Genomic DNA, 11,660 nt, shown 5'->3' on the forward strand with positions numbered 1-11,660 from the left:
ATTAGTACATTAAAGATGAGAATAAACAGGGAAGATGAATACAGCATAATATGGATAATTGTAATTTAAAATAAGGTAGTCAGGAAATCACTAAATAACTCACCGAAGGGGAGGAAAACTTGTAGATAAGATAGTAGTTTCTATAAGTATGAATATAGAGAATTGATCCAAAAGGAACATTCCAGAGTGCCTCACTTTCAAGCTAAAACCTACATCATGACTGAGTGAAGGAGAATGAATGGGCGTGCATAAATGGTCAGATAATTGTCCATGTCTGGAAGACACCAGGTGTGAAGCCCTGAAGTAAGAGAGTGCTGTGCATTTCAAAAATTGAAAAAAGACAGAAGTGAATGGAGCTATATTCTCAATTGAAGAATACTAGAGCATTCTAGTCTACTAGAGGATTGCTAGAGTAGGTGTCCTTCATTTTCTCTGCCTACAGTGTTTTTCCCTATTACTAGTATGAAAACACATGTACCCGCCCACCAAGTCAATAAATATATTTTAAAAACAAAATAATAGTAATGAATATGCCCTTTTTTGGTACTTTCTCATTATATAAGCTTCTATACATTGCAGACTGACCATGATAAAATGATTAGCACTATAGACAAAGTTCCAAATTACACAGCCTAAAGAATAAAAATATGATGTTTGAATATATTTTCCTGTGCTTCACTGAAAAAAAAACAATTTTAGGAATTGATAAAGCAGCTGTATTTGCTACAAAATTAAAAATGCTATATAGTGAATAATATATATCTTAGATATATTATGTGTTCATTTTGAAAGAAGAATATGAATGAAAATGATATTGAACATATTATCAAAATGAGGAAGCTTCCAAGAAATAGAAGAAGTAAAGTCTCTATTAAAACTTTTCGGCAGTATAACTGAAGATTATATTTCTTCAAGTGAATATTATCATATTTTTAAATGCATAAAACTTAGTCTACTTCCTCAAATTTTTATAAGAACTTGCTTTATTAATAAACAGAAATATCTTTATGAGAGGTGTCAGATTGTTGAGGAAGAATTTTTTTGACAAGCCAAAAAATGACTAATTTCTCATTCTGAGTTAAATAAATTGGCAGTTCTTTATTATGCTGTCCTTAGGAAGCATGTTATTAAATGAGTCCACTGTAATTACTTCCAAAACTAAAACAAAAAAAATCAATTTATCAATTCTAAATAGTAGTCATAGCCTTACTTAAATATTACACTTAAAAACTGTTCTTTAAAATGTCATTGTTTGTGTAAGTATGTGTATATGTATGTGTTTCTTTGTTTTACTTTTTAGGAGATAGCTGATTTTATTGTATGAACAGCCTGCCATGGAACAAATGACCTGTTATCACCTTCAGGAAAGGAGTCTGACTCCATGAGGGGCAGCAGTCATAGGAAGTCAACTATGCCATGGCACAAGACTCCAAGAAGTTTATGGCTCACACAGGCAAGCACTGGATGGAACAACACTTCACACAGGCAAAGATACAGAGTAACATGAGTTTGAATAGTAGGCATCAGTACTCCATGGCCAGTGGCTATCATCCTGCAGCCACTGTACAGTCATAGTCTTCATCAACCCTCTCAGGCTGCAAGCAAAAGAAGCTATTCTGTCTCGATAGAAAATGGGTTCAGTAGCAAAATGGCACGTGCACTTAAGCAGAACTAAGCAGCACACATTGAGTTTCAAACTGGGAAAGATATTCCCAGCACAGGCTGTGAGGGCTCAGTATCTCTTGGCAAGCAAGTGTTCCAGGCCTAGAGTTCAGACTTACACAGCTAAGCAGAGGTGGAAAGACTGCATGTGTGTGACTGCCTTTCCCAACACTGGCCATATGGCAAAATCACTTCTTGGCAGGCAGCATTCCAACATGACTCCCAAGACACCTGCCCCCTGGTGTACATGCCCTTGCATAAAGCCCTTCCCTTAAATGAGGTGGAACATGTGACTTGCTTCTAACCTACAGACTGTGAAAATTTGATGTGATTTTTGCAAATGTAATTAAGGCTAATCAGTTGACTTTGAATTCATCTAAAGGGAAAGTCTCCTCATTGGGACTGATGTCAGATTTTCCTGACAGATTCTCCAGCTGGCTTTGAAGAAGCAAACTGCATGTTGTGTTGTGAGAGGACCCTGTGGCAGGAATTTGTGAGTAGTATCTAGGGGTTTGATGTGTTAGTCCTATGGTCACAGGAAACTGCATTCTGCCAAAACCTTTGGGCTTGGAAGAGAACCCTGATCTCTGATGAATAGTATCACTGACTGTACCCTATTGCCATCTTGTGTGGCTTTGAATCTTGCTAAGGATCTTGCTAAGACATGCCTAACCTTCTGACCCAAGGGCCCACAAAATTGGTGTTGTTTCAACCTTTGATTTTGTGGTAATTTGCTACAAGAAAAAATAAAACTTTCTTCAACTGGGATTTAAGCCTTAGACTTCCAGAAATGGAAAAATAAAATGAATGTGTTATTTGCTTTACCCACTTTTAACCCCAAATCCTACGCTTGCCCCCCCATACACATATACATATGTCATCAAAATTCTATTTTTAAGTTTTCTCAGGTTTAGAAGTTTTAGTAGCATTTAATTTTTGTTTTTCTCTTTCAATAATTCCAAGTACTCTGCTTATTAGAAAATAGGGGAATAGAATCATTTAATGAAACAAAATGTTCCTATAAATTCAGGTACCTATGACTTCATTTTTCATTCTAATAACGATTAATTGAGCATTTATTTTTATTAACTGTATAAACATGCAATTAATTAAATTAGCTATATTGGATATAGAAAAGACCAATAAACGGTGAATAAATACTGAATTATTTGTAGGGAGTTTACAAGCAGTTTACAATCATTTTACAATATATAAGCCTTGCAAACAACAAGAAAAGGTTTAAAAAAAAGCATTTTTTTCCGAAGATGATATGTCTCAATGTCATATTGGACTGCCAGGTTTGATATTGCCCTGCCCCATCTCAGAGACATCAGCCTTAGCCAAGCAACACCTGTTCCTCTCAGGATAGGATTCCAGGCTCATAGACCTTTTGATGAAGCTCAAAGATGGCAGCATCAGCCAGACAGTGCCTCTCTTCAGAGTCTGATTTTTAGAACTGTGAAGTCTCTTCTTCTTACTTTTTAAGTTGTTATCCTTATCACTTTTGTTTCCTTACCACTCAGGATGGTAATTTCTTCCTGCGGTTATAATCTCCGCAATGCCTTAGAATTCTTAGGATTTTTACTCATTTTTCTATTGATCTGTAAGTTTCAAACCCTGCAAATCATTTTTTGGGAAACAAATTTTTGTTAGGGTTTTGATTTTTTTAGATCCCTGACCATATTCTAAACCTCATCTTAAAGGCCTTCCCCCTGTTTCTTGATCCTGGCAGGGGTACCTCTTCCCTACTAATGCTCATTAATACCATCTGCTTGGAAGAAAACTGATGCTTTATTGTTTGGTAAATATTTGTTCACATACCCCTTTTCTTAGAGTCGTCTCCTACTTGAGAATTAATGGGAGTCCCTTGGACCTACAGTCTGGACCAACAACTCAGAATGGTCTTTACCTGAAAGATGACCACAGAAGTCACATCTCCCACTGACACCAAGAAAGGTGGGAAGCACTGGGACTTTGTCTGCCAAGGTAAAGGGAAGAAAATCTCCAGATGATTAGCTTCTAATATTAACAAGGCAAAGGGAACAAGTTGTCAGATGATTAGCTTCTAATATTAACAGCAGATCTTTTGGGGCCTCTTATCTGATGATAAAATAAAAATCTTCTCATTTCTCCCACTAGAATAATGCAATGCCCTAATTACTTATTTTTTTTTTAATATGAGAAACTAGGAAGGCAGAAACAAATCATTCACAGTTGATTTAATCCGTAAGTTCATTGGTCTTTTTCTTATTTGAAAAAGAATGCAAAAAAAAAAAAAAAAAAAAAAACTCTGTTAGTGAGGAGGACCTCAATCTTTAATCATTGGGCGCATGTTAGTCCTCTGACAATTTTTTTTTTATGTGTGTGTGTGGTTTGTAGAATGGAGAAGTTGGAGAAAAATAGACCTGTAAATAATTTAAAAATCTATACAATTCTTAATTGTTTTATACCTCCCCCACCAAAGAATTGACTTTTTAAGGTTTCAAGAATATGTCTGTTTGATTCCATTTGAATTGTTGGGGTTTGATGCATGTAAAAATTGTATATTTAAAAAAGCACCCCAAGTGATTTTTATAGTCAAAGTATGGGAAACATGGGAATAAATCAATGAGTTTCTACCTTATGAGAATCATAATAAATTTGTATTTATTTAAGGAAAACTTCCCATGGGCTATGTCCTTAAGATTTTGATTTATTAAATAAAAAATGAAGCCTAGACATCTTTTTTAAGCACCATATTCTGATATGTATTTGAGGCTGCAAACTACTGAATGAGTACACCTGAATTCAGAACTTGGAAACACACCATTGAAAACCTCCTGCCTTCATACCCGTGATAACGCAAAGCACAAAGCACATTCTAGGAAGGAATAAGACAGTCATTACATTCTCTGACATTGCTTATGTGGTAACTGATAACACAGCTCAAGTAAGGATGTTCAGAAAATTTCTCTAGTTTGGTCAGAGATCTATGGTTTCTCTATGCCCTTCATCCTGTGTCCTAAGCCTCAGAAAATCAAGTAAATATTATCACAGCCCAACTGATCTCTGAACTCCTCTATTCCTTCCCTGCAGCCTATAAGACAAGCACTTGTAGAAGAACTCAGATTTAACTAGAGGATTGAAGATACACACTTCTCTCCATTCTGTCAATATCCTGTTCAGGAAAGTTAATAGAGTTAATAGAAAGGAAACTTCTATTCAGGGCAATATGATAGATTCGATAGCATGAAAAGCTGCAGGTTTAAAAAAAATCCAAAAATGCTGAACAAGAAAAACATCTTTTTTGTAAAAATATGATTTTCCAAAAATTAAGAGCAGAACTCTCATAAACACATAAAATGAACTTTCATCAATAATTTATTAACAAACAGTTTGAGGGATGTGGTAAGATGGTAGTAGTTCCAACAATATTTGAGGAAGATGGATTTATATATTCCAAAAAGAAATATATTTTAAAATGTTATAATATTTACTAGTTTTATAAAATTAAAGTAATAAATAGCAATAAATTATATAGTCTGGCATTATCTATTCTACTGAACCGAACAAAATCATTTTTATTGCCATCTGACAAGAATTCTTTTTATTGCATTTGATTTTCTAGAATATAACCTCTACACTTAGCAAGTTGTAAAATGGTTCAAACAATAGTAAATAGAATGCCAGACACATATACACAGCCCTAGAGAAAAAGATAATTACTTCTAGGCAATACTCAGTGCTATAATGAAAAAGGCGCCTAATATAGTCCATTTTACAAATTTACAAGTTTTGGATATTTTTTTCCTTAATAGTGTTTACTTCTTTTGGTCATAAATAATCCTCAAAACTTATGAGAACACAAAAGAATGGTCTTATTATATATCATTTATATAGGTATACCAATAGTTAATTAAGATGTTAAATCTCCTCATACTTGTCAGCAAATGAAGAGACATTTGACATTAAGCAACTGCTAGGCCAGAAAATTTACATGTATCTGGAGATTTTATAAGGAATCTAGTATTATGTTTTCAATAGGATTCATTATTTGCTCTTGTATATAAGGTTAGGCAACCAAGGCCAAAATATATACCTTCATTTCTTGTTGAAGTCCTAACATTTGCATGATTGAAGTTACTTTTCCTGCTGCTTATGTGACTTGAAACCCCATTAGTCATAGAACAGGTCAATTTTCTGTGAAGGCTTTGCAAGTAGTGTTTCCCCATATAAAGTACAACACTTGATCCTTAATGGCAAGTATATTAGACCAAGTTACTTGAGTGGAACAAATTTAACTTTTAGGGCCTTGATTACTTAATTTGCTGCCCAGTTAAATTCTACTAAAAAGGTAGACATATTATAATTATACCAATGTGAATAAACATTGCCAAGAAAATTAAGAATTCTCAGTAAAATATTAATTTTTGAATTTTGAGTCATCAATAAAAGTCATATAATATTTAAATGCTTTATTTCAGTTTGAAAAAGCAATGGCAGAATTTATAGAAAGTTAAGAAAGATAAGTCACATGCCCATTTACTCTTTGGAAAATAGATTAAAACAATATCAAAGATCTTTTCAAATTATTAACTTCAGTTATAGTTCTCTAAACAATTTATAAAGTGCCATGAAATTAGTTTCTTGTTGTTGTTGTTGTTGTTGATGATGATGATTCTTTGGTCATCACTTACTTTTGAATCTTTCTATATTTCAACTGAGAAGTTTCTTGGAAACCATGAACCAGTCCCTTAGTACAAACTGATAGTTTTCACTGAGGTGTCAACACACAAGTATTACCAAAAACTATTATTTAAATTATCAATTATTAATAGTTCTTTCTCAATTTTATTCTGAAGACCCAATTTCTACCTTGTAAAGTGTAGCAGAGTTTTCAGGTGAAAATCAGAGGAAGGAAGAACTTCTACCTTGATAAGAAGTTCCTATCTAAAAAGACTTTTCTTTTTAGTGATAGTCTTGACATATCTTCTTAATGAATTTGAGTTTACAAACAGAGAAACAAATAATATAAACAATTATAATAACAAAAAATTCCTTTCTTGTTTTATTCAAAAGAGAATAGATTTCTATTTCTAATAACAGAAATCACCAAGTTGTCAGATCACAAACCAAATTTCTAATCATTGTTGCCACTAGTGGTGCAAAGGTCAAAAAAAAACATGACACAGAATAAAACTTGACCAAGAACTACAGACAAAAACACAAAACTCATAAACTATTAGTCTTCATTGGAAGTCACCCAAGTAACCAAGAATGTTTATGGTTCAATAGTATATGAAGTCTTCTGGTACTTCTTGAACACCATGTTGAATTCCTTTGGCCTATTTGTCATTTGAGGCATTTTTGGCAGAAAGCTCTAAACATTTGCAATATAATATTTAAAATGCTGAAAACACAACACTGAAATGCATAAAATTAACACATTTCAAACAGTTATTTAATAACTCATTAATGCCAGGTGTGATTGTACATGCTTGTAATACCAGTTACTTGGGAGGCTGAGGCAGGAGCAACTCAAGATCAAGGCCAGCCTCAGCAACTTAGGGAGGGCCTAAGCAATTTAAAGAGATACTGTCTCAAAAAAAAAAAAAATTAAGAAGGGCCATCCCATGGGTTTACACCCAGACCCACAACAAACAAACAAAAACATGATTAACAAGGAATCCTATAAGATTTCAAAACTAATTTAAAGGCATTTGTAAGCAAAGATTTATATATTCCAATAGGAAATTTGTTTTTTTTAAATGGTATTTTAAGGTTGCTAAATTAGAGATAAAACTTGTAAATATTATTTGATAATGTTTGATGTTAACTTTTTAACAGCAGCAGTCATTTTCATGGGTCTGAAATAAGAGATTTTGCATTGTAATAAATCTTCATTAGTTAACCTATAGTCATGTAGAATTGCAAAATTCCTAATGAATAGCAAAATAAATTAGCTACATAAACCTAGAGAATCAGATATCCTAAGTTCTATACTGAGCAAATCTGTAATAAAACTTTTTGACTATTTCCAATATTTTGATCATTTTTCTTATCATCTTAAATCCATACTTGAGTTTTTCACATCGTAACTGAAAATCTCCAGTGTTCACCAGTTCCAAAATAGTACAGATGATATCTTAGTTTGCTGAGGCTGTCATAAGAAGACACCATAGAGTGGATGACTTAACAGAAACTTATTTTTTCACAATTCTGTAATCTAAAAGTCCAAGATCAACATGTCAGCCCAGTTGGTCTCCTCAGGTCTCTTCCCTTGCCTTGCCTTACCTTCTCTCTGCGTATCTTTTAATCTGTGCTTAAGCATGCCAAGTGTCTCTTCTCTCAAGGATGTCAGCCATAATGGATTAGGGCCCTATATTTTTTCCTTCATTGAAACTTGATTACAATTTTAAAGCTCTATTTATGAATACAGTAACATTGGAATAAAGGTTCTAACATATGAATTCTGGGGGGACACAATTAAATTCATAACAGGTGGAGTTAAAATTGATCACTTGATTTGATAGCATTTAACTGTCATAACATCAGAGTGGTTTCTTTTTAAGTTTCCTGGAGAAAAAAAAAATTCAAGGCTAGGAATCCAAACAAGATGGATAGCTGTAATTGAGAATACTGCATATATCCAATGTTCTCAAGCTTTTCCCTGGGGAAAAAAAATGGAACACCAAAACGGGTAGGGGGTGGGGGTGGAATCAAAGACAAAATTGAAATTGGCAAAAAAGAGACAGTAAAACTAGGGCCTAGTGGGGTTGGGAGGCAGCTCCAAAGGGGTAGCAGGATAATCTAGAGTTCAAAGCCAGCCTCAGCAAAAGACAGGCTGCTAAGCAACTCAAGAACTACAGACAAAATAAATAAAATACAAAATAAAATACAAAATAGGGCTTGTGATGTGGCTCAGTGGTCCAGTGCCCCTGAGTTCAATCCCCGGTATCCCTACCCTCGGTAAATAAATAAATAAATAAATAAATAAATAAATAAATAAATAAAATGACACAGTAAAACTTTATTTGAGACTGAATTATCTTTTCACTCAAACACAGCCTTACTTTCACAGGGTTCACTATTCATATTTTCATCAGTACAGTTCAGGGAATACTAACCTAATGAAGAGGTCTCAGTTTGGGCATCCCATTGGATATAAAGTCAAAACAAAACCTCTCTGGACAGAAATACTCTTAACCCAAATAAATTTTTAATCATATAAACATAAACTGATATCTTCAAACTTCACTCTTAACCCAAATAAATCATTAATCATAAAAACTGATATCTTCAAACTTGAAAGCACAATAGCAATCATTAGAAATACAAACAGCAAAAGTTATAAATTATATAGAAAGACTTCCAGCTATAATTATCAAACTTAAAGTATAATGCAAACTTTAAATTATATTTAAGGAGGAAAAGACATACTCAAAAAGTTAGAAGGAAATAAAATAGTACTTTGAAGAATCTTAAAGACTATATGTATATATATATGTACATTCATATATATACACATATATATTCATTTCTAGTAATAAACAGTATAATATTGAAATTAGAAAATCAATAGATCAGTTTTAAATAAGTATCATTATAGATAGACATGGATATAGAAGGAAAGTTCATACTTATAAAAGAGATCTGGAGACGCTTCTTGTGCTCTGACTCCGGCAGTCTGTGTGAGCTCATTTGTGATCCGCGTCCTGCGCATACACCTTACAAGTGACAGAGCCATAGGTCTGACCTCCCATTCCAGCATACAAGTTAAATGGATTGCAGCAGTTACCATTGCTGCCGGGACGGCTGCAATTGGTTACTTAGCTTACAAGAGATTCTATGTCAAAGATCATAGCAACAAAGCAATGGTAAACCTTCACATCCAGAAAGACAATCCCAAGATAGTACATGCTTTTGACATGGAGGATCTGGGAGATAAAGCTGTGTTCTGCCATTGCTGGAGGTCCAAAAAGTTTCCATTCTGTGATGGTTCTCACAGAAAACATAACGAAGAGACTGGAGACAACGTGGGACCTCTGATTGTCAAGAAAAAAGAAAGTTAAACGGACAGTTTTGATGCTGCAGACCAACTTGTCATATTACCTGATTATTTAATTAAAATGACTACCACTTCTGTCTAATTTACCTCCCCTGGGTTCTAGATGTGTGGTATATCGCAAACCTCACCTTTCACATTCATGGCATTTGCCTTACTTGTTGAAACATCGTGGTGCACATTTGTTTAAACAAAAAAGGAAAACTAACCTTATGGCCTGTGGGTTATTTTGGTCTTATAAGGATCCGTTTCTTTAAATTTAAAATAATGGTATTAGACTATAGTTGTATCTTGAGGTTGATGTATTAATTTTTTCTCAAAATCATGTATATGTAGATTGTACTTGGAAGTTTCAAAGAAAATTTTATCGCCTTTTCATATTGCTTATTTGACCTAGAAAGTGAAAAGGGTGTGATTAAGCTACATTAATTTCATAGTATAGTCTTAAGAAAAACCTGTTATAACCTTGATTTTCTTCTTGACAGTGCAATAACACTAAGAAAATACAGCTTCTGCGTTTTCAACGTTTTCAATCAAAATGAACTATGAATGTCACTCTACTTAATTATAAGTTGACCAGGTCAGTAAAAAGGGGCAGAAACTTCAAAAAAAAAAAAAAAAAGATCTGAAAAAATTAGCCCAGTGAAGTCTACAGAATAAAAAAAATGAAAAATGATTGAGACAGAAAAATGTGGAAGATATAATAAAATTAATATTCATCTCCACTAGAATGCTAAAGAAAAGGGGTAAACAATAACTCCAGAAGACATAGCAACTAAGAATTTCTATAATTGTTGTAACGTGTATTCAAATTTGATAAGCACAATAAATCCTGAACAAAATAATTTTTAAAAATTCAGATCTGGATGCATGAGTCTAAAATGAGAACACCAAAGACAACTAAATGAAAACAGCTGGGGAGAAAAGACAGATTACTTACAAAGCAATCCCAATTAGACTGTCAGCAGGTTCCCAAATGTAAGGACACATGCTAGAAAACCATGACATAGTATCCTCAAAGCTGGAAGGAAATAACTGTCAGAATCAATTTATGCTTCCTAGAAAATATCTCATTCAAGTGTGGGAAACTATAAAGCTTTTACTGTTGATGAGCATCAAAGATATAAAATGTAGAAAACTCATTCTTTGAAATAGGATATTTTATAATATTACAAAATGATTTTACTAAGAAAACTTACTCTTTAAAAATCACAAGATTAGAGAAACTTTGTTCTTTGAAAATATACCAGGAACTAAACCAGAAAAAAGAAAAAAAAAAAAAAAAAACAGCTTTGAACTGGAGAAGAATGAAATGGTAAAATTATTGAAGCAGTCTTGATTTGGGCATAGGAACCAATTAGCATCTTGACTTGCTTCTGTTGGAAGATCTCAAACCTGTTCTTACTCAGTATGCATAAGACCTGCATAAAGTTAGTCACAAAAAACGGCATCTTAATGCAGGTCTCTGCCGGGAACATTTCATAAATTCAATTCAGCCTCTCACAAGTGATCCATTTGTTTTATCAACAATTACTACATCAAATTATATAGATTTCCAGATAAATAGCCAAGCAATGGTAATATCAACAAATCTGTGATACAGACTTTGCTGTGCAGCAGCACTCTCTGTATGAAAAAAGTGTTCCATATTTGCACTGTCAAAGACAGTAGCCACTAGCCACATGTCACAAGGAATGCAACTTTAGACTTTATTTAACTTTAATTATTTTAAATTTTAATACCCACATGTGACCAGTGGTTGCTATATAAGATAGCTATACACTGTTTTATAGAAGAAAAATATTTCCAAAATGAAAATGTGAAATAAAGAGGAAGACCCTAAATATGTTTAATTAAATCTTTGGTTGCATGTTATCAAAAATATTAATATGGATGCTAAAAATGGTAGGCAAAATGACAGAAAATAATAACAAAAATTGAGTCGAGTTCAAAT

At 33.3% G+C, this 11,660-nt stretch overlaps 1 protein-coding gene across 1 annotated transcript; it reads left to right on the forward strand.

Moving 5' to 3' along the window:
• Window positions 1-3,578: 3,578 nt before the first annotated feature.
• Window positions 3,579-9,911, forward strand: LOC107142772 (CDGSH iron-sulfur domain-containing protein 1-like). The gene is made up of 3 exons (XM_048802401.1): window positions 3,579-3,648; window positions 4,527-4,591; window positions 9,291-9,911. The coding sequence occupies exons 1-3, from the start codon at window positions 3,579-3,581 to the stop codon at window positions 9,711-9,713; spliced, it is 558 nt and encodes a 185-aa protein (XP_048658358.1). The 3' UTR covers window positions 9,714-9,911.
• The last annotated feature ends 1,749 nt before the right edge of the window (window positions 9,912-11,660 follow it).

The sequence above is a fragment of the Marmota marmota genome, unplaced genomic scaffold (assembly GCF_001458135.2).
Source record: "Marmota marmota marmota unplaced genomic scaffold, marMar, whole genome shotgun sequence".
Lineage (NCBI taxonomy): Eukaryota > Metazoa > Chordata > Mammalia > Rodentia > Sciuridae > Marmota > Marmota marmota.